The sequence below is a fragment of the Dermacentor andersoni genome, chromosome 10 (assembly GCF_023375885.2).
Source record: "Dermacentor andersoni chromosome 10, qqDerAnde1_hic_scaffold, whole genome shotgun sequence".
Lineage (NCBI taxonomy): Eukaryota > Metazoa > Arthropoda > Arachnida > Ixodida > Ixodidae > Dermacentor > Dermacentor andersoni.
In genome coordinates, this window is record NC_092823.1 from 62,850,927 (window position 1) to 62,874,787 (window position 23,861).

The 23,861-nt window shown below is 45.3% G+C and overlaps 1 protein-coding gene across 2 annotated transcripts in view; it reads left to right on the forward strand.

Moving 5' to 3' along the window:
- Nucleotides 1-508: 508 nt before the first annotated feature.
- LOC129388308 (uncharacterized) overlaps nucleotides 509-23,861 on the forward strand; it is a 238,866-nt gene continuing 215,513 nt past the window's right edge. For both annotated transcript variants that reach the window (XR_011890347.1, XM_072284763.1), the window contains exon 1: nucleotides 509-827. Coding sequence is in view for 1 of the 2 variants with exons in the window: in XM_072284763.1 (XP_072140864.1) it covers nucleotides 741-827 (87 nt within the window). In the remaining variant the exon portion in view is untranslated. The remainder of the gene's footprint in view (nucleotides 828-23,861) is intronic.

Here is a 23,861-nt window from a genome sequence, read left to right on the forward strand (position 1 = left end):
TGCAATATATTGGCTGGCGCGGACAATCTGCCTCGCGTGGCCCGTTGCAAACAGAGCGATGTGTGGCCCGACTGCCTCTTTAATTGGGAGATTGCGAGATCCAGCGTGTGGGTTAGTGACGAGTGGGCACGATTTACAGAAGCTGCCGTACACTGGTCTCTTAAACGACGCATGCTACTTTGGCGCCATCTTGTAGCCATCCTCGCCTGTCTTGAACGGAACTACGCTCATACAAAGAAGCTGTATATGGTTGCCCCGGCAAATTTTTCGTGTCCGTGCGTGTACACCACCGCGCCGACAAAGAGATATTTTTGTTTCAAGAGCTAGTGTAAAAGGCAGTCTAGCTTTGTAGGTTCAATAGCATAACTATCCAAACCTATGGTAGCTGGCCCATTGTTCATCCTAGTGCGCTCGCCGCAAGTGTCAAGTCGAGTGACTGAGGACCTATAGTTCTCGCCGTGGCGTTCGTTCGCCACCACGTGGGGGCAAGCCGCGATAGCAACCGTGTGCGTGTAAGGGCCGTAATAACTGCGCACGTATGTATCGTCCCATGCGCGTTCGTCTATGCAGTGACGTCAAATGACCCTATCGGCAGTTGCTCTTGAGCGGTTCCATGGGACGGACGCGTATCGTGCGCACGGAAGAGGAGCAACCTGTCCTTCTAGAGCGACGACTGGAGGGACAGCGAGAATGGACGCGCCGGCGGCGGTGAGCTGCTAAGGCCCATCGGGCGTCCGTCGATGAGCCTGGCCCGTCATGTGCGCCTGACCGATGGAGCGTGCGCGTCCAGCACGGCGAGCTTCGCTGGCCGTCTTTCTTCACAGAATGTAAGGACCCATGTTTTTATGCGAAGCATATTACTAGAGCTCAACCCAGCTCCTCAAGCGCGGCGGTGTCGCCTTCAATACCACGTGACACCGTGACATCACGACAGATGAGAAACGGGGCTCCAACTCGCGCCGTCGCTCGCAAGGCTGACCACGTGACACCGTGACGCCACGACAGAGGAGAAACGGGGCTCCAACTCGCGCCGTCGCGGCGGTATATAAGCAGCTGCGCTTGTTTCTAGGTGGCTTTGGCTCAACTCTTGCAAGATGGGCTGGGTGGGAATCGAACCAGGGTTTCCGGAGTGTGAGACTGAGACGCTACCACTGAGCCACGAGTACGATGCTTCAAAGCGGTACAAAAGCGCCTCTAGTGAATGCGGTGTTGCCTTAGAAACGAGCTTCGTTGCCGCGCCGAACGCTGCGTTGCTCGACGCTCACCGCGTCCAATGCGGGGCGCGTAGTCGCTGCGCCGTAGCCCATTGTCTTACACCCCTTGGCGGGTCGACGGGAACGCTGTCGCGTTCCACTCTTGAAGGCGAAGCAGAGTGACGCATGAGTTCTTTCTTCGTCTAGCCGAACCAAATATAGCCAAGCAACAGCAGTTCACCAGGCTAAAAAGTGGTTCAACAACTAAAATAAAGGGTAGTATGCTTCGCATCCTGGGCTTAACCTTAGCTAAGCCACAGCCATTTTTTTTTCTTCTCGCGCTTTGGACATATCCTCCTCCTACACTTTTTGCCTCATGGTTCTGCTGCGCCCTGCTCCTCCACTTTCCTTCTCGCGCTCTCTTCACTATCGTCGCCTTTCATCTCCTGCTGCGCTCCGCGTTCGCTCATTCATCCTCCACTGTGCCCTTTCTCTTGGTTACGAGGGACGCCGACGCTCGCCGCAAGAAAAGGGCGCCCAAGAGCTGCACTCTATAAAAAGTGGAGGCCATTCCTGCAATGTGCATATTTATGTGCTCCGCTTAGTCGCCGTCTTGGAGGCATGGAAAAGTGTCCCGCCGAGCAATGCAAGCGTCACTAGCCCGCAGCGCAGCGTGCTTAGTGATGACGCATTGCTTGGTTAGCTTCGTAGTTAACCTTATTTATCATTTTTATTCTTGTGAAGCAGCAATAGCTGCTCGGCAGGTCTGAGCATGGGGGTTTTAGAGAACAGGCTGGTGGACTAGTTGACACAGCAAGCCTTGAGGCAAAGCGCAAAGTGGTAGTTATGTGGTAACCACGTGCAATGAAAAGTCAGTTGTTGGTGCAATGTAAGATAATTTACACCCTTAAAATTAAAAAAGGGTGTATATGTGTTTATAAATTACACCCTAAGGGTCGAGAAGAAAGGGAATTAACTGAAGGGACCCATTTTCAGTAATCACATCATAAGCCACCACCGAACGAAGACACCAAGGACATCACTGGGGAAATTACTTGTACCTAATAATGGAATTACAGAAATGATAAATTATTGGAAATAAAAGTGGCTGCAAAAACAACTAGCCGCAGGTGGGGAACGATCCCACGTCTGCGCATACGCGTGCAATGCTCGACTAATTGAGCTACCGCGGTGCCGTTTTCCCATTCATTTTCTTGGTTATTTATGTTTCACTACAAGAACTAACCCTGGAAGTGTTAGCCAGCGCCACTACTAACAAACCTTGGCGGCGGATGCTCAACATCCTTTCTGCTGCAGCCGTCACGTGTACGTGATCTTTCTGGGTGAAGGCAACTGGTTAATTAATCCACACGCGCTATCTGAAAGCATAAATGTTGCCAGATTCGAGACCCTCGTTATGTAACGAACGAGACGCAAGGAGGTTAACCGAGAGGCCCGATTTTTTGGCGTCTTTGTTTGTTAGCTGCTTAAGATACATTCTCAGGGTGTGAGTTATAAACACATTTGCACCCTTTCTCACTTTTAACAGTGTAAATTATTTTATAGGGTAGCGCTGTGGCTTCGTTCGTTTCTGTTGTGCTACGTGCCTTTCTTGCGCTTTGCCCCAAGTCAAGGGCGTATGTGCACTGGTACAATAGATCAATCTTGAATTTTCCTCCTGTGGGTCGCTCCGGCCACAGTTCGCGCGTTGCAGAACTCATACTGAACGTGATTTTAAGTACAGTGTGCGTTCATTGCAACAACACGCAGCGGTATAGACTGAGACGATGCACTCACGCAGTAGAATTAAATGCAACGGCCATTGGGTGAGTCATGATGTAGGTTGGGAAATCGCCCTCCATGATCTCGTGGAGCTCCTTTTGCAAGTCTCTTGTGGAGCGCACACTGCAGCTTTCGGACTCCACGAGTGCTCGCAGTTTTTTGCTTACGTTGGTGGCTGGTGACTCGCCAAGCACGACCTCGGTCTCCGGGAAGTGGACTCCCAGTTTAATGGGGATGTCGAGGCTGCGTTCCTGGCTTTGAAACGACGTCAGCTCGCCTGTTGGTGGCACTAGCCACGTGAGTAACGCATGCAGTCCAAGTGGCAGCAGGAAGAAGAAGACGTAGAGATCCCAGCTACGCAGGAGGCTTAAGAGTCGCTTCGCGAACAGGGCGCCGAAAGATCGCGCCGCCGTGCGTCGTTTTGTGACAGCCTTGCAAACAGCATCGACGTCCTTTTCTGCAAATCGGAGGCAGCATACAGAGGAAAAGTTAAAGAATATTGAGTAATGAGTAATGAATGAATAATGAGTAATGAATAACGAGTAATGCAATAACAGTTGGCGACATACCTGCAGAATACGTAACAAAATGTTCCATCTAAAGCTGCCATTTTCTCCAAAGGGCGAAAAAGTGACAGTGACAGTAAGGGTTATCGTTGTGCTTCAACTTCTCGGATGGTGTCGTAACCATTCAAGGTGTCCCAGCTAAATGTAGCGATAGCTTAAAAATAAGCAAGTTCCAGATAGCTGGTCAGAAGAAAGGTAAATTACCTGAACAGAATAAACATGTCAAAAGCAGGGCCAGTAGGTTCTTGAGAGGCTAGGAAACGAATTTACTATGGTGAACTGTCTATGTATTTTTTTCCGAGTACTTTTGTAGAATGTTTCATAGACTACCGCTTCCGTGCAATCTCGAAAATAATGATCAACTGTTTTAGATTTAAGACATAGACGACAGCTGATTGACCACGGTACAACCAACTTCTATCCTTCAACCACGCTTTAAAGGAAAGGTCGCTGAATGCAATTTAATGGGGAAAGTTTTCACACGAATAGCAAGGCACATTCAGCTTACATGAATTAACACATCTTGATTAGTACAGCTGTAAGTAATGGGTACGATATAATGGAACTGGGAAAAGGCAGTGTGTCAGTGCAGCAGAAAATGCCTTACGGGAAGCACTGAAGCTCTGAAGCACTGAAGCACTGAACCACACGTTCAAACACGTGGTTATTACAGGGAAAGCTTCGACGAAACGCAGGAGGAAACGCCAAGGTCTCCCCTGGACTTCTTTGAAGGAGGATAATACAACTAGACTCAGAATGTAACGTACTAGTAGTAGCTGCAACATTTCACAAATTAACGCATCGGTAACATTACGGAAACACGATAATTGGGAAACAAGCTGTCTGAACATCATCTCAACAAACTGCTTGTCACGTCAAGAGGGCTTACATTGTGAACTGCATATAACTGTAGCCATAAGACGGTGAAGTGCTTGCCGACGAACCCGATAACAGTTCAACACTTGTAGAACCGAACGTGCATTAAGCTGGCAACAAGGGCCGTGTTACAGACAGAGTGACTAAATATCCACGTCTTCCGCCTTTGCCATGCATCTGCTTTGCGTGGTACTTCCGCAACATCTGACGACCAGTGGGGCTAGCAGTTTTGGCACTGTGCGTGTGATGCTTCCATATAACCCATGTCACCGGTGCATTGCATCTCAGCGCAACTGAACGGTTCAAGCGCCAGTGGCCACATCAAAAACGTGAACTTTTTTTTAAAAATAATGCTAACGCCAGAAGTAGTGCTACATTGCTCCGTAAATGCAAGGGCAATGTGCACGCTATCTTGATTATGCAAATACATGCCAAATCGCCTGCATAGGCAAGAATACGTGCATCGCTAGATAGCACGCGTAACTCTGCGAAGCTACGGTCCTGAAGGATACACACCCAAGAAAAGGAAAAGTGGGGACAATGGTACTCTTGCCACATTGATGACTAAAGACGAATGGACTTTGACAGAGAACCGTTAACTACTAAATTAGTTGAGCCATTCCCATAGCAAATGCAGAAGCTGAGCTCTAATATCCATGTGGTTCAGAAGATGACACCCGAACCAATTACTAAGTCTTTTTTAAGTTATGGGGTTTTACGTGTCAAAACCACTTTCTGATTATGAGGCACGCCGTAGTGGAGGAATCCGGAAATTTCGAGCACCTGGGGTTCTTTAACGTGCACCTAAATCCAGGTGAACGGGTGTTTTCGCATTTCGCCCCCATCGAAACGTGGTCGCCATGGCCGGGATTCGATCCCGCGACCTCGTGCTCATCAGCCCAACACCATACCCACTGAGCAAGCACGGTGGGTGCCTATGACTAAGTCTGTGCAACGCTTACGCTAAGCCAACCTAAAGAACTGCTACTTTGCCAAAACGGTATGTGGTGCACTTTAGCACAGACTCTGCTATGTGTATATTGGTCTGAATAGTGCGACCTCTGACACTACCCCCGAGGACCATTTATGTCCCATATATTTCCATAAAACATCGTGTTTTACGCATTGCACAGATCCTGCAGATGTTTATATTTCCCATTGAGATCAGCTTGCTGTAACGTTGAAAGGGTATCGGAGATGGAGAAAACGGACCACTAAAGGATGCTCATTTTAGGGACGCAGGATGTGCATAGAACATCTAACGAATCTTCCCTCTACCCACCGCAGTGGCTTGAGGGCTACGTGTTGCGCTAGTAGGCACGAGATCGCGCGATCCAATTGCGACCGCCGCGGCCGTGTATCGATGTGCGTGAAATGCAAAAAAACGTCCTTATCCCGTGCATTGGGGGCACTTTAAAGAACTGCTGAACGTCGAAATTGCCACGGAGTCCCCCACTAGGACGTGCCTCATAATTTAATCTTGGATTTGGCAATGAAATCCCCCGGATTCAACACCATTTTCCCTTTCCTGTTCATGCTTTAAGGAGCTGTATACCTGCAAGTTTCACCGCAGATATATTATGGAATACAAATGAAAAGCGAAGAGCCGAGCGTGTGGCTAAAGCATAACTGAAAGTACAATGTGCTTCGTCGCCCAGCCCTCACTGTACACCTGCATGGGAATGTTATCCTGATGCGGAATTCGGAGCGCTTTGTCCTGCTGCGTTACGTCACCTGTATTTATTTGAAGCTTGTGAATTTACCCCGCCAATGCACTGACGTTACTATCTGCGATTACCCTAAAGGGGGCTAACAAGGTTACCGCTCCTCCAGTGTAATACACTTTCGGTGATTTTAAAGTTACCAAGCAAAGCAACGCATGCTAGGAAAGTGGGCGCGGGCCAGCTATACCATGCCACCGATGCAGCAATGGTGCTAACTACCATAACCGTGCCATTCGCACCATAAGAGGTGGCAATGGCACTGCTGCGGAGCGATGAGAAATATTTCGGAAAATGCTTACCGGAATAGAGCGAACCGTGCTGCACTGTCCCATGCACTGTACATGCACTGTACCTTTAGTTATGCACTGTACGTTTAGTTATGTATCAGCCACATGCTCCGGTGTTAGCATTTAATTTGTCCTCATTGGCACATCTGCCGAGTCACTTTAATGCCACAATTATCACCCTTCGCGGCAAGTAGTTGATGAGCTTGTTTGAAATGCGTATTTATCCCGCAAACAGGTAAATGTAATAAATTGCCACAATCACGAGGTATGAATCTTAATATGAAGTCCTAGCGTTCATAGAAATGTGTATACGGGGCTGACAATGTCGTAGATCTGTATTTTGATCATAATGAATTATTATAAATCCTGCAGTAGATCCATGAAAAAAGTGAGTTCACTAAGCACTAGGTAAAGACCACAAGTGTTACTTATGTCATATCAACTTTACTTTTATTGTTGACACTGATGAGGTCTTATGAAAAAAATTATGGGAACCCGCCCAGCCACGTGAATGAAAAGATTCATTGCAATTTCCAACTGTATAAAAGCAAGCTAAGTGTGGACGTCAGAAAAGAAATAACTAGTCTTCAACAAAATGAAATTCTTGAAAATTTTACAGCACGAATACAAAAGTTATGGGAAAAGAGTGTTAACACTCAGAAAGTGATTGGTTGGGGCATTGCGACTAATAGTCGCTGTGCGCCAATCATATTAATATAAAATAAAACTGAGTAGTAAGAAGTTTTATTATCATATGTTAATGAATTTTCAAAAGTGCATACCTGCACGCAAGCACTTGCTTCTGGTGCCTAATATTCAATAAAGGAGCGAGTGAATAGTAGCTAACTTTAAAAATACATACAAAAATAAGATTCACAAAAACAGAATCCCGAGATGGAATGTGTATCTTGATCGGTAGTTTGCTGGGCTTGTTTGTCTTCCCAGGAAAGCGCCAACACATAGCCCTGCTAGGTACATAGAATTAAGTATTGCAAATGAGAACAATCCCTGACACTTGAAGAGGAGCTCCAGAAACTAAGCGATATACAGGGTCCATTAAGAAAGTAATGCGCATTGTCTGGGAAAAATAGACTTATTGAACGAACCTGTACAAATCGTTAAAATTATTCAAAATACTTTCCCCCTGCATCAATACACTTGCGGAGGCGTGTCTACCACGCCGGGAACGCTCCCTGAAAGACCTCGACGGGAATACCTGTCAAGAAAGCTGTAACATGCTTTTGGCTGTTTTCCACGGTCTGCCAATGCTTTCCTTACAGCGTTCTCTTTAGTCGGGGAAAGAAAGAAAAGCCGCACGGAGCCAAGTCGGGCCTGTAAGGGGGATGGGCGAGCACCGAGGTGTCCTCCAAGTCAGGAAGTTGGTAACGATGAAGGACGTAAGGCTGGGGGCGTTGTCATGGTGGGGCTTTACCGTGTCTTTGATGTCAGTCCTCATACGCGCGACCGGGCGTTTCAATGTTTTTAGCACCTACAGGTAAAAGGCTGAGTCGACAGTTTCTCCCTGCGGTACATCTCAATATGGACGATTCCTCGGGCGTCAAAGACGACAATGAGCATCGTTTTGATGCGAGACTTACTAATTCGCGCTTTCTTGGGGCCGGCGGCCGATTTTGTGTGCCACTCGCAGCTATGCCTTTTCGCCTGTGGGTCGTACTTGAACGTCAAAGATTCTTTTCCGCTTACGACAGGGTTAAGAAAGTCCAGCTCATTTTGAATCCAATCCAACAAGTCTTGACCCCGCAAAACTCGAATTTCTTTCTGATCGACCGTCAACACTTTCGGCACAAGGTTCGTGCAGACCTTGTGCATTTGCAGATCGTGTGCCACTATCTAATGTACTACAAATGTGGATATATGTAGAGCACAACCCTCGCCACATTTCCCGACTGGTTTTACCGCTTTGCCATGGATAGTCGCGTCATAATAAAATCAAGCACTTTACTTTCATAATGGACCCTGCGTATGTGTCTGAAAATGATCCAACAAGAAGTTGCCCTTAGAACGTTTTTATGAGCGTTCTGCCGTTCTGGCATTTGTCCTGAAATGTCCATTTCAGGACAAATGCCTCTCCCTACGATCTCCAATTACCCCTGTCCTGCGCGAACTGATTCCAACTAGCTCCCTCGAATTTCCTAATTTCATCGCCCCGACAAGACTTCTGCCATCCTCGACTGCACTTCCCTTCTCTTGGCACGCATTCTGTAACCCTAATGGTCCACCGGTTGTCTACTGCGCATTAGATTACCTGCCCAGCTCCATTTTTACTCTTAATGTCAATTAGAATATCGGCTATACCCGGATTCCCTCTAATCCAAACCACTCTTTTTCTGGCTCTGAACGTTATGTCTCGCATTGTTTGTTCCATCGGCCTTTGCGCCCCCCTTAACTTGCTCTCAAGCTTCTCTGTCAGTCTCCAAATTTTTACCCATAGACGAGCACCGGAAAAATGCACTGATTTTACAGCTTTCTTTTCAATGATAATGGTAGGCTTCTAGTCACCAGTTGACAATGTCTGCCGTATGCGCTGCAACCCCTTTTTATTCTTCTGTGAATTTCTTTCTCGCGATCAGAGTCTCCTGTGAAAATTGACCTATATAAACACCTTCACATACTCTATAGGCTAACTGGCGATGCTGAAGTCTTGTTCGCTTGCCCGGCTATTCATGATTATCTTTCTCTTCTGCATATTACTCTTCAACCCCACTATTACACTCTCTCTGTTAAGATCCTAAATCATTTGTTGCGATTCGTCTCCAGTGTGGCTGAAGAGAAAAATGTCATCTGCAAACTTTAGGTTGCTAAGATTTTCGCCGTTAATCCTTGCTTCTAAGCCATCCCAGTTTAATAGCTTGAATACTTCTTCCAGGTTAACTAGCGTACCACAAGAACAATCAGAAGCACAGCTCTAAATTTCAGTACGCAACTGTACAGTTATGCCTATAGTTGCTTGGGCCATGGAAAAGCGAACAAAAGTCGGAGACGCTCCTATGAAGCATATTTCATGCAGCTTTCGTGCGGAAAATAACCCTGCACTTATGTTGAGGCGCGCATCGCATGGATATCAGTGGCTATTTGAAATCAGATATTTCGAGTTGAAGCTTCTTTTTCTTTTATTATCTGTCATAATAGATCGAAAAGTTGAAGGTTACTCAAATTGAAGTGTGATAATTCATATAACTCAATAATAAAGCGTTTATGTATGAGTAAAAATGACGTAACCGAACCCGAAAGTCTTGGCTTCTGACGCGCGGTGCCTAGCAGCGCGTGCTGAGGTCGTGTAAAATTGCTACTCACAACAACGTTGCAAAGAATAAATGTGTTTGTAACTGAAATTCGGGATAAAGTACTTCAAACTGAATCGTTTTAAAAACGAACGGATGGATATTTCGCCTTTCGGGAGCACATTCTCCCTCTCGTAGGATCTCGAACATGTAAAACGTACATCACAGACGCCTTACACTACAGTATGTTTAAGGGTGCCAACGATTATAACCGTAGGAGTATTGCACCAAAGTACATATCTAAAATATAACGGCATATTACACTGCGATATCAATACGAGAGCAAATGCCGAAACTGCTATGACAGACCAATATATCTACGTCGATAGCCAAATTTATGCTTTAAGGACACTTGTATGTCACAAACCTTCTACGGGATTTTCTCGTCCCTTTCCTCCAGGTGCCCAGTCATAGTTTATCCTGTGAAAAAATAAACATGAATATTGTGCATGAACTTCGCAGGAGATGGCATGCATTATTTAATAAAGTATTTCTACCGAAAACATTATTAGATTCTTCACATCTTTACCAATAGCATTCTGTAATCACTCGTGTAACAATATTTTATTTTAAGCGAATAATTATTCCGTTATGTAAACGTCAATATTTAGCATTAGCTATAGAAAGTGGCCTAAGACATCTGCCTTGGATGCGGATGTTTGTCTGCCAAGAATGTCTGTTTCTTTTTGTACATTAGGGGTCGTTGGCTCGTAACATTTACGCAGCTATTAGTTATCACTCAGCGTTACATGGAGGCAGTTAACACTATGAAATATCATCAACTGAAGCGCCAGAAATGTTTTCTATGTCTCTGTATGAATAAGAAAAATTCGCATATCCAAGTAGTGGAGAATAGAGGCGAGATTGTACTCTTGATTCACCTAGCAGGACTTAACAGACAAAATGGACTGGCACTTTCGTAATATTTAGTGACGTATGTGTGTTTCCGATAGCGGGAAAAAATGACATATAAAACAGACTGAAACTTTTCAATGCATAGACAGCGTATTGCCACAAGCGTTTTCTCAGAATACACGTGATACGCGAAATCATGTATGCCGTGGCGATATATGCACTGGTGATATTAGACCGTTAGTCTATGAAGATTGCTTTAGCCACTTGCAATGAAACAGTCCTGTCCTGTCAGGCTCTGTAAGTGAGAAGAGATTACTGTAGGACGCTATGAAACTAGCGCGGTTGTCTTAAAGTAGCTTTTCCAGTTACAAATTATTGCAGAATGTCGACATATATGTAAAATTTACACAATTTTATGCTGTAGTGATGCAGACTACATTGAACGCAAGCCAAATTAGTAAATTGACTGCCGAATGGCGGAACATATGTAAAATGACTGTTTCCTCATGTTATGGTAATTCACAATAGCGACAGAGTCATTATAAATATAAAATCTGCTCAGTTTACCCAAGCTACGTTTGTTCATTGCAGAAATTAGATATACCGTTCGAGTTACTTGCACAAAATAAATATTTGCTGAAAAGATTTTTGCGAATCAAATATAAATTATCTTGCACTTCCTGCGGAAACGCGCCATGTCAAACTTCCTGTGAAACACAGTACTGCGTCCACAAAAATGCGCATCGAGCTGGCGCAATTCATTTTACTAAGAAGTTTCACGCAAGAGATGGTTAAAAATTTATCCGGTACTGGGAGGAATCGAAGTGTTGTCATACGTGTTCCGGCAGTCTCGTGCAGATACATATTCACTCCCGCATAACGCGTGGACTTCGCAGGGGAGCTGCTATTCGGCATAGCTTGTGCTAAGCGATGTGTGAGAGACTAGCGCTGCTTTTTACATGCCTCGTAGATGACGCATTTGAGCAGTGGAAGTATTGTGCTCTGCTGCATCGCTTAAGCGAAAATTCAACTAACGCAGATATATATCGAGAGATTGATTTCGCCGTTATTTCGCCGTTAAAGAAGCTTTCAACATTGCAACTTTTACAAAATAATGACCAAGTGGAAAACAAACTTCTTAGGCTTCATTATCTTGGTCTAAAGCTTTATACACACATATATATATATATATATATATATATATATATATATATATATATATATATATATATATGGACGTCTAACACCATCTGCTATTCGTTCAGCCGCTGCCTTTTCCTTCTGCGCCAACAGGGGAGAGGATGCCGGTACAATAAGAGCACTGTCCTTGCTGGGTGCTCCTCCACAGCAACTCGAAACTTTCGTAAATTCTTACATTCCGAAGCAACACGACGTGCGTTTGAAGTATATATGAGGCTACGAGTAATGATATATGAGCTTCTTTTCCGGCTCTCCCTTTTTCACCTTGTATGCAGTGGTGAAAACGAAAATCATGGTGATGACGGTGAAGGTATAGTGCTATAATAAGGTACTAACGCATCGAGCAAGCGCCTTGTCCTGTTGTTTCTATCGTGTATTGTCTATCGTTGCCATTAAAAAAGTTTTGGAGATGCAGATCAACCAACCCAGCCGATTGAGCACCATCTTGTTGCTGAAGCCTGTGAAAAATAATAGTGCACTTGTAGAAACACAAATGTCGCAGTGATTAAATGTTGGTACTTCTTGCTATTTTATTGCCTAATGCTGTTTAAAACAGAGCCGTTAATCAGCGCAGCATTAGCAGTAGTAAAGATGACTGGACATATTATGGCGTTGGTCATGTCTATGTTGTCTCCAGTGACGCGAGCGTGGGTTTCTAACACCATATGCTATTCGTACAGCCGCAGCCCTTTGCCGCAGCGCATAGTTTTCCAGATACAAATCAACAAACCACCCCTATTGACCATTTTGTTGCCATATAAGGCTACTTTTACGCGAAGCCTATAAGCGACCGGAAGTGGCAAAAGCCACAATTCTGCTCGCAGTACTTAGGTCGAAGATGGCGGCCGGACATTTAGTGGTGATGCTGTTCAGTGCAATAAAAAATTTCCCCATGCTGTACACAAAACATCAGAGCCTCTACAACGGCACGTTCCACTAGGCGCAATTTCGAAGAAGATAACAGAGGAGTTGGGGTTCAGCAGATTTTGCAGGCAAACAGATGAATGTTCCAACTTCTCACGCTTTCGCATAGCCGGACGAATACATCACCACCATTTCTGACACGCCCACTTCTTCGGTTGCTACTTGTGCATCTGGAGAAAACAACTGGCCAAAAGACTAAATAGTTTTCTACGCCCCATTGTTTGGGATCGTGGGGTTGTGGGAACCCACACCGCCAACGCACACAGCAAACGACGTGAAGTGCAAAGCCCAGTCGTGTCTGAGTATAGGATAGCACTAGTGGACAGGGCTCGGAGTGCGCCTAGGGCGCTTGGCTGCCTGGAACGAAGTGTCCGCCCGCCCCAGTCGAAAGACTTCTCTGGCTCAGTCTAATAAAGATTATTCAGCATTTTGATTCGCTTTCGAAATAGATTGATAAATTCGGTTCGGAGAAAAGGCGAAGAAGTGACTGGCGATAGGCATGGCTATTGCTAGGCATGATGGCCGAATGCATGATTGACGGTCCTTGACGAACGTCAATCATGCCACTCGGCTACGTGTGAGTGCATATTCCCTTCGCATCGGTGACTTTGTATTGGCGGAGAGACTCAAAGCACCGTCAACCGGCACAGAAAGAGCCGAGGGTCCTTTGCCGCTTCTCTAGTGCTGCCAAGCCCAGGCTGCTGCATTACCATTGTTCGCGACTGCACGTCTGTCATCCTGCAACTTTTTACACTCTCTGGCGACGTAGAATCGAATCCTGGCCTTACCACCCGTTCGACTTCTACGCAGGCATCCTGTGACATAATTGCAGCATTGGAGGAAATAAGCTCAGGTCGGGCCTTTCTTCTAAGTGAAATGAAATCAGGTGGGACTAAACAATCACAGAAGGATAAAAATTTTGACGACATTAAGAGGCGACTAACAAAATTGATAACGATGTTGCCTTCATAACTGTGCTGAAGACCTAAATTAGTCGCATCAGAACAGTGGTCAATATAAACACAAAAGCCGTTTCCTACATATCATCATCACTAAATGATTCAGAAGATATGGCTCGTCATTCCACCCTTTTGTCTTTTGGAGTCACTGATATTGAGCGGGAAACGTGGCAGGAATTGGAGAACAAGATTGCGGAACTTCTAAGTTTAACATCAAATTAGGCAGTGTAGATATGGAGCGCAGTCATAGAATTGGCAAACACAGCAATAATAGGAACAGACCTAGAATTGTTAAATTAGCACATTTCAAAGTAAGACAACGCGCTGTTTCAAATTCTAAACAGCTAAGACGATCCAACCTCAGCATATCAGAAGACTAATCAGCTCACACTCGGCATGTACGTAAACAACTAATAGAGTTCGGCAAGTCGTTGAAGAAACGTTTCAAGCTTCGGTAGGATAAATTATTAACGCAGAAGAGAACTTACAAGTATGATAACGCTATAAATAGAGTTATATCAACTTCACAGCTACCATCACGCACTACCGCAAAGCCACATAGCATACCTGTATCATTTGTTTGTGCTAACAGAAGAAGCTTGCTGCCCAAACACGAAGCACTCTGTAGGCTCATCGATTTTTCTCATTATAAACTTATCGCACTAACAAGAACGTGGCTTAATTCTACCGTCGATAACACAGAACGTAATTCTTTCCTGCCTGACTTTGACATTTTTAGGCGGAATCGTGTAGGCAAACGGGGAGGAGGTGTTCTGAGAGCTGCCCGTCGCTGCCTCTGCTGCTCTATTGTTGATATCACTTCACCTCTACAAATTTTGTTCCTATTGTGAAGTTCCTCACACCTACGAATTATCATCGGTGTATGCTATCGACGCCCCGACGGATAGGCTTCCTTCATTATTCACTTCCACGAGGCACTGCAAACGTTACTACGCCATTTAGCAATGCGCAACTACTCCTCTTCGGTGACTTTAACCTTCCTGATATAACATGGTCCGAACAAGCCATAACGCTGTCTAAGAAAAACCTCGATTGTAATTTTCTTAACACATGCCTTAGCGTTGGTTTCACGCAGCTAGTATCTAACCCAACGCAAAATGCGAACAGTGCTCTAAGATACTCGACCTTATCTTAACATCTCATCCCGACAGCGCTCCTCCTCCAACACATCTACCAAAACGGAGTGATCACAAAATACTGCATGCAGAATTATCGTGGCAACTATCTCAGAGCAAAAAAACACGAAAGAAAACGCTTTACTAAAAGGTAATTACATCAGTATCAACAAAAAGTTTTACAGCTGGTATATTATAGATCTCGCGAAGCGGGCAGTAGCCACACACTGGACGCTTTTTTAAAAGTAACAGGATCAAACTGACTAAAACTTACATACCAACTATCACCTTCACCGAGCGACCTTCCTCCCCATGGTTCAACAACACATTAAAACGGTTAAACAATAAAAAAAGTCTATTTCCCAAAGCCAAACATTCCAATAACTTTTCTACCTGGGAAAAATATTACGCCAGTGAAAAGGCGTTCAATTCTTTGGCCGCAACAGCTAAAATAACATTTTGCTCAACAACACTCCTTAACATGCTGAAAAAATCCCAAACAATTCGAGAAATACATTAACCGAAATAACCATAAACCATAATTATTATATGATGTCGACAATAACCGTGTTCTTGACCATAAAGGATCATCAAAAAAAAAAGGATCATCGTCACTGTGCCACAATTACCATCCAATTTCCCTCACCAGTGTTTGTTCGAAACTAATGGAGGACACAGTTTGTTCTCCTGTTGTAAAGCATCTAACCTCCGCTATATCGTTTTGTCAATCCTAATCAACATGGTTTTGAGAAAGGCACGTCCTGCCAGACTCAACTAGCTCTCTTCGTTAATGACATTTTCTCACATCTATATGAAACGTACACATAGATGCCCTCCTCTTAGATTTCCAAAAGGCTTTCGACAAGGTTCCTCATGAACGGCTCTTCCTAAAACTATCGCGTCTCAAGCTTATGCCTTGTGTTCTCCAATGGACAAGCAACTTCCTGACAGACCGTCAACAGTTCGTTTACGCTAACCAATACTCGTCTAATTTATTACCCGTTCTCTCCGGCTTGCCACAAGGCGCTGTCCTGGGGCCAGTACTCGTTTTTTTTTTACATGCAATAACGACTTACCGAAAGCTTGTTCTTCGAAAATTTGTTTATGTGCTAATGATTGCGTAATCTATCGTCCTCTCACTAACGACGCTGATTCTCGTGCACTGCAGTTCGACCTTAACACCATTGAAACTTGGTGTAATAATTGTGCTGTGTCTCAGCGTCAAAAACGTCGCTATTTAGTTTCCACAGGCGCCAATCATTTATTTCAGCTAATTTACCTTATCGACAGTTCTGAAATACGTGCTGCGAAATCTTATAAGTACGTAGGTATTAAATTGTCCAGTAACCTCGGTTGGTTCCCACGCATTTGCAGCATTAGAAATGATGCTAATTCTGTACTATGCTGCCTGCGCCGTAATCTATGTCTTGTTCCCCCTTCAGTAACACTACTTGCGTATTTACCGCTTGCTCGACCCAAAGTGGAATACGCATGCTCAGTGTAGGACCCATACCAATCTAACCTGGCAAAATCACTTGAACCCATACAGAATCGTGCAGCAAGGTTCATTCACTCTGACTATTCTTACCACACTAGCGTCACTAAACTTAATTCACCTCTCGAATTTCTAAACCTCGAGCACCGCCGGAAGACAGCAAGATTGTGTCTTTTTACAAATTTTATCACTCGATACTTTACCAGACCGAATAACGCCTGCGCATCGCACTTCATCCCGTCATAGCCATTCACAGGCTGTTTATCCCCCTCCAGCTCGCACCACCGCTCATCTTAACGCTTTCTTCGTTCAAATAACAAAAGACTGGAATCATCTAGGGGCCCTATAACGTAAAACTATTCCAATATGTTTTTATTCCAATCTCCTGACGTCGAATTTGCGTAACCACCGACGCAAGCAGCGGGCGGTCACCCGCAGGGTTGTCTGAACAGACCAATCAAATGGTCTCCTTGTTTATAGGACGTCACTTTCGTTTGCTTGAAAAACGAATAACATTGCCTACACTGAGCGGCTTGTCATATCTAATTGGCCGACAAGAGGCGAGGAGAATGCTCAAGTGGAGAGGGATTCGATGGGGCCGAGCCACTGCACTGAAAGTCGATAACTAGATGAAGAGGGAGGTGCCAGCGTCTGCGATTTGTCCGCTTTCCTTACTTAGGTTGCGGTGGCTGGTGGAAAATCGCGGCGGCATGCAACGGAAGCTTATGAATGACGCTAACATGGATCCTCAGCAAAGAAGAGTTGGCCGAATGAGATGGTAAACGTGCCGAAAGTGCTCGAAAACGTTACGAGGCCACGCAAGAAGTTTTATTATACGCAAATAAACCTATGCTCTCCGGCAGGCGCAAGTAGCCAGCGCCTGAGCTATCGGCGGCAGCCATCTTTTATTCCTTTTGGAACGGGGCAGCCTGCGGCTATTCAGAAGAAAATTCAGTTTTGTTCGGCATATTAAAGCATCTTTAATGCGTACACGTCACTTTGACGCGATGAGTTTTCGCGGTTTTTTGACGTCGCCTGACAGGCAGGTGAAGTGGGTGCAGCCCGAAAACTTTTGACCAATAGCCGGGGGCTAATGGCGAAAAGGCGTCGAATCAGAAATAAATGTTTTTTTTTTGTCAAATCATGCATAATCGGTGTGTACACATCATATCAGATGGGGAGGTATTGTGGTTTTCGTGACGTCGCGTGACATACAGGTGAAGTGGGGGTGGTCCAAAAAGTTTTTGACCAATCACGGAGGGCTGATAGCAGAAATGGAATAGAAAAGTTTGGAATAGTTTTACGTTATAGCGCCCTAGCTGCTGAAGTGGTGCACCACTCCAGTCTTTCATCGTTCAAGGCATTCATTGAAAATATGACCAAGATATGCCCACCCCTCATGTAAAACCCCAAATGGGGTATTTGAGGTATCTATAAATCAATAAATGAATAATTGAATAAACATTAAATGTGCTTGTTTAAGTAAATATACTGCTATGTAAAACTAAACCGTTAATTTCTGATATGCGAACGGTCGTATTCAGAGCTCTATTTTGTTGGCACGGCAAGAGTACCTTCTTTTTTGCCACAGATGTTGCAATTCGCATGCCCCTGATTTATAGAAGTCTACCTGCTCGTTCAAGCGCTGGTTGGCACAAGTACACAGGGATCTACATTGCTCTGTGTTTTATGCATACTTAAATGACTGCCACATTTCTTCTATATCTTAACCCGCCGTGGTTGCTCAGTGGCTATGGTGGGCTGCTGAGAAATAGGTCGCGGGATCGAATCCCGGCCACGGCGGCCGCATTTCGATGGAGGCGAAAGGAGAAAACGCCCGTGTACATAAATTTAGGTGCACGTTAAAGAACCCCACGTGGTCGAAAGTTCCGGAGTCCTCCACTACGGCGTGCCACATAATCAGAAAGTGGTTTTGGCACGTAAAGCCCCATAATTTAATTTAAATTTTCTATATCTTACTCATTTACAATTATAGTATCGATAACTTACTTTAGGTAGACGTCCTTCATCGAGGCAACTGTGACTCCTATGCTTGCGATGCCCAGTTTTCTGAGTGACTTTTCCAGCTCAGTGAACATTGCTGGGAAACCTGTGGGGTCCATAGTGCCCAGCGTGATGGACACTTGTTCTTGCTTGTCATCATCCACGAGCGCAAGGGGTGTGGTCTTTCGGACGATAGCCATCGCCTCATCGAGCTTAAAGGCTTTCGGCACCTTGATAAACGTCAGCTTGTATCCAACGCCTGCGTGCATAGAAAACTCAGCGTGAGAGGAGTCCTTGCATTGCGATTCTTATGCGTAAGTATGCTTTCAGCTGCTGTAATGACGGTGTGCCCGCAGCATTACTCTTCTAAAAACAAAGTCTTAGACTAAATTTTCTGTCACTATAGTTACACCACAGCGAGCTTGGGTGTTATTTTAGTACAAAAGTCCAAATTAAGTGCAAGAAACGTAATTTATTTATGCTGCAGGCAACCGAAGCAGGTTTCTTGTATACATTTTAGTTTCCTTCAATTTTATGCACTTCATAAGACAGGGAACGGGGCACGATGACTCATTAGACTGTATCGCCGTCTTTAGGAGGCCCGTACCCTCAAGTATTGGTTTGAGCCGTAGTTACAAAAGCAGAGAAAAAATGCAACGTTTTTTTTTTTTTTTCAGGCAGACACAAGAGACAAGAAAATGTTTTCTTCGCTCACGGTCACCGTGGGCACCTAATGCCACGCAACTTTGCAACCACTTACCTACACGCCAATTAGAAGCAAGGCTATAATATGGTCGTACAAAGAACACGCAAGCGAACCAGCTCGCTAGGCCATCACAATCCAACGACACCTCGCACCGGGATGCTCAGTGTCCACCCTGCATAACCTTTCGTTCTACAAATATTACTTGGCCGAGCTGTCCAGCCTGAACCTAGGCTTGAATTTTATTTTAGGACACCATGAAGATGCGAGAAGACATGTGCGTGCTGCATAGAACGCTGTACCCAAAATTGAGCTTTTACGCAGGGTGCCCAGCGCTGTAAGTGTTCCTTCACGAATCCAAGCACACTAGCACCTATAAGTTGTCAACAGAGGAAAAGATCGCTATCAAAAGCTTTTGTTCAAATAAAAGTCTTGCCGCACTCTCGTCTGGCAAATTTGACGCCAAGTTGTTACAAGGCAAAATGGACTACAGTGAAAAGTAGCGGACATTGTTTGCGGACGAAGAGGCTTAGAGCTGTCTTGAAATGGATGCAGCCTTCAAGATCATGCGAGGTTTTCGCGAGCTACTAAACAGCTGGTGCGTGCCACTTTATTGAACAAGGGGTATCACTACTCATTTTTTTTTTCCATCGATTGTTCTTTGTCCCCACTATGCTCTCAAGCAAACATGTAAAAGGGCAATGCCCTAACGCGAGGAATCGTACAACATACTCGCTCAGCGTTAACGTTAGGAACTAGTACTTGTGTGCACCTTTCCGAAGAGTTCTTTATAAGGGTTCGAAACATCGCCCAAGATGATCACGACGCACTTGTGTCTTTTGACGTCAACTCCCTTTTAACAAGCGTACATAAAGAATTTCCTCTAAGAGAATTTACTGCAGCTATTGAATGCGGCAACACCCTAACGGAACAGCTGCCCGCCTACCTTCCAAACTTTAAAAAAAGGTTCTCCTTTTTAATCCGCTTAGTAGTCTGGGCATACTTCCCGCAGTTTCTGGCATGTCTCTATGCTTCTATGAGAAAGCATCTTTCCGCAAGCTTGGATCACTGGGTAGTTCAAGGCCTAACGGTTAGTGCACTGGGCTGTCCTGCTAAACGAACAGTGCCCAAAACACAGTTTCACTACCTTCAATATCTTAGAGAGTGACGCTGGCGATTTGCGCTCTTCAAAAACATCTTTCGCAAAAGCTTGTATCACTGGGTATGTCGTACGAAAGAATTCGGCGGAACCCATCTTACGATAACTGTTGACGGTAATGTATTTATCGTTGAATCAATGTAGCGACACAACGTATCCCCCCCGTCGAAACGAGGTATGCATGAGGCGTGTAGTGCAACGGCATTCCTCTTGCGCGCTTCTCTAAGAACACTCGTCGCCATCTAGCGCCGCCGCAGCGAAGCCTACGATTAGCCTCCGAGAAGCATGGCATTGAGGTGCCTGCCCACGCTGACAAACGCCCCGTGTAGCAGCCGGCATCCTCTGTCGCGTTTCTTTCTTGACTCGCTGCGCCACCTAAGGGCACTGCTCAGAAATCAGCACGTGGCCTCAAAGACGAGAATGGCGGCACTCTAGTGCGCGCGATCGCTGAGAAGTGTTCCCTCTCTTGCTGCACACTCAGTGGTGCATACTCAGTGAACCAAGTTATCGAGAAGTTCATTTAAGAACGGCACTTACCGAGTACGTTCCTAGCGCAGCTCGCTAAAGTCTTTGCGTGAAAGGCGTTCATTGAAAAGCTGCACATACACAGTGCATTTGTGGCCTAGCTCGCTAAGCGTCGGATAGCTGTCCTTGAGGAACCATTGTGACGTAGGCTTAATTCTGCTTGGCACGAGAGGAGACTACTGAATTTTTTGCTTCATTGTTAAGTGGCGAATTCCCGTGGTACACGCCTGGTTGCCGTCAAACATGTTCATTAAAGAGCGGCACACAGCTGATGGTACACACCTAGTGGCCCAAGTTGGCATCAGTTTACGCAGGTAGGCGACAAAACTGCTAGACACAGACGTACCGGTACAAATGGATTAATAGTTAGCCCCTGGCGAGTGTGCAAAATAGCCTAAAGTGGTAACACTTAAATATATGGCACTACTGAATTAACTTTTTCACGCCAACTTGGCCCAGTGAATATTTGGCACTAGGTATGTGCTGTATTTAAATGAACCTATTCCACCTAAACCTGGCTCACTGCGTGTGGCCCATTCTTCAACAAACGAAAAATGTAGTCAATGGGTAAAGAAAGTACAAATAACGTTTCGCCAGTTCTTTATCATGCGTAAAACAGCGTAAGACAGAGGACATATAAAAAGATTGCGGCGCGAACTCCTCAGTAGGAAACTATCTTAAGTGCGCAGTATTCTATAAAGTTCTCACCGAAGAAGCTTACACTCGATCTTTGAGATCAAGAGTCTCGTATTTACGAGATAAGCCACTTCAGAGAATACGACTTCAGAGAATACAGAAGCGATCTTGCGTTTGGTAAACGAAATAAATTTTACGTAGTGCTTTCTTTTTTCTCGCATCATTTGCCAGCCGATGCGCTCGCCTGCGTTCCAATAGGTTCTCTTCTGAAGTTTATCTCTGTTGTTGCACACTGAATTCCCTCGTCGATCGCGTTTTCCTTGTGTACGTCGCCCGCGTGCGCGAACCTAGCCCGGCCTCTTAACTGCCTCTTTGCCAAGGATGATCTACGCTCGAGCCGCACGCCGCAACGACCACCTGCCGCACGCCTGCGGTCGTGCTAAACACTACATATGTCGCAGACTGATACACTCCATCCACACATGCAGTGTAAACAAATTTGTGCACAAATGTACGACATGAGCACTTTGCGCAAGACTGCACGCGTGCGGCAGGTAGGCGATGCGGCGAGGGCTAGCGTAAATCGGCTTTAAGGGTGGCGTTTAGTGCACATTTTACAGCCACATTCTGACGTCTGCGTTCCTGGTCACGGAAAAGTTTTTGGGGGTTCGACATAGTGACAAAATTTTCATATGCAAGGTAATAGAAGAAAATATTAAAATAAAATGAAATTTATGCAAGTGAGAAATTGTAATTTCATGGCCTATCATGCGGCGCAGGCCTCCCGACGTGGAGTGCGGCGGTCACGTGTCGAGAAAATTCTCAGAACAATTTGTGCAATATATTTTCCCAGAAACCCGCCGTGGTTGCTTAGTGGCTGTGGTGTTCGGCGGTTAAGAACGAGGTCGGGAGATTGAATTCTGGCCATGGTGGCGCATTTCGATGGTGGCCAAATGAGAAAACACCATGTACATTTATTTAGATGCACCTAAAGAAGCCCCGCTGGTCCAAACTTCCGGAGTCCCCCACCATGGCGTGCCTCATAATCAGATCGTGGTTGCCGCACGTAAAACCCCATAATTTTTTTTATATTTTCCCAGATCAATTTTGGAGGAATCTCTGGAACTGCGATCGTTCAGCCACCATGGGAATTATGGCTAGTACATGCAAATGTCTGATCCTCATGCATGTGACTTCATACGTTCTGCGGGATTGTTTATCACGCTTTATGCGCCTGCATAATCGCTACACAGTGCTGGCGAAATCGTAAAGCTGCACGCGCCCAAACGCGTTCGCTCGGCTGTGACAAATTTATATAGAACGGCGCTGTATGACACTCCTCGATGCATCCTTCCGTGGCTTAATGGTTTCATTATCAGGCTCCTGTACTAGGCGTGCTGTGTGCGAGTCTTGCCATCAGTCAATTTTATGGATGTTTACTGAAATCCTTGTAACACAGTATTTTGTTAAAAGTTGAGTTCACAAAATCTAGAAGCCGCTTGAAAGAGAAAGCTTAGACAAGTACATCTAATAACAAATGTTCTCATGCTGGCTCCGGAATAATTTCGACCACCTATGGTTATTGAACACCGACAATGTCTGGATGTCGTGTTCGTGGTTTCTATACCACAAATGTGCAAGTTTGCTCCATAGAACAGTTCATTGTTGAACTTTGCCATATTTTCCCAGTGGTAGTGCGTAAAGCTTTCGCACGATACGAGCCAGTCCTCCATGTTGTAATCTGCGGTACCCATCAAAGTCGCAGGATACCGCTGAGGCTGTACGCCGGCAGAGATGACAGAATGTGCCGTGGCTGCAACGTACTGGGCTGGATTGTCAAGTATGGGCCTTGAGGTTCAAGGATTAGGCTTCGAATTTCCAGCGTTGAAAGAGTCGTTCTCTTCGCCTTCACCAATTGTGAAGGTGCTTATAAAGATGAAGGCCTGAAGTGTTTCGGGGGTCGAAAAATCATTTGCCCGGCGTTATAAAAAAAATTCACCGTCCACCTTTATGGCAGTAAAATCGATGGTGCGACGCATGAGCATTTGTTGGGCTGGAACCCACGACCTTTGATTCGAGTCGAACCCACGACCTTTGGTGATAATTAGGGAAAGCTAACGGAGGCACTCGAACCTAGGAACTTTGGTGGGAGGACCCTCGACCTTTGGTGGATACAAAAGTGATGGTACACCATTGATGATCGAACCCTAGACCATTGGTGGGAGTTGAATCACGATCTTTGGTGATAATAAATGCATTCAAACTCATGACCTTTGGTGGGTGTCGTAGCTTCGACCTCAGGTGGAACCAAAATTCAGTGGCACCGAAATTGATGGTGCCACTATTTATGGTTGAACTCAGGATCATTGCTGGCAATTAACGCGAAGTTATTTAAAGTACAGTTTATTAAGGTAGAATTAAGGCGCTCGAGCCCGCGACGTTTTGTGGGAACTGAACCCTTGACCTTTGGTGGGGCCAAAATCGATGGTACCACAATTGATGGTCGAACCTAAGACCATTGGTGGTATAAGAAAC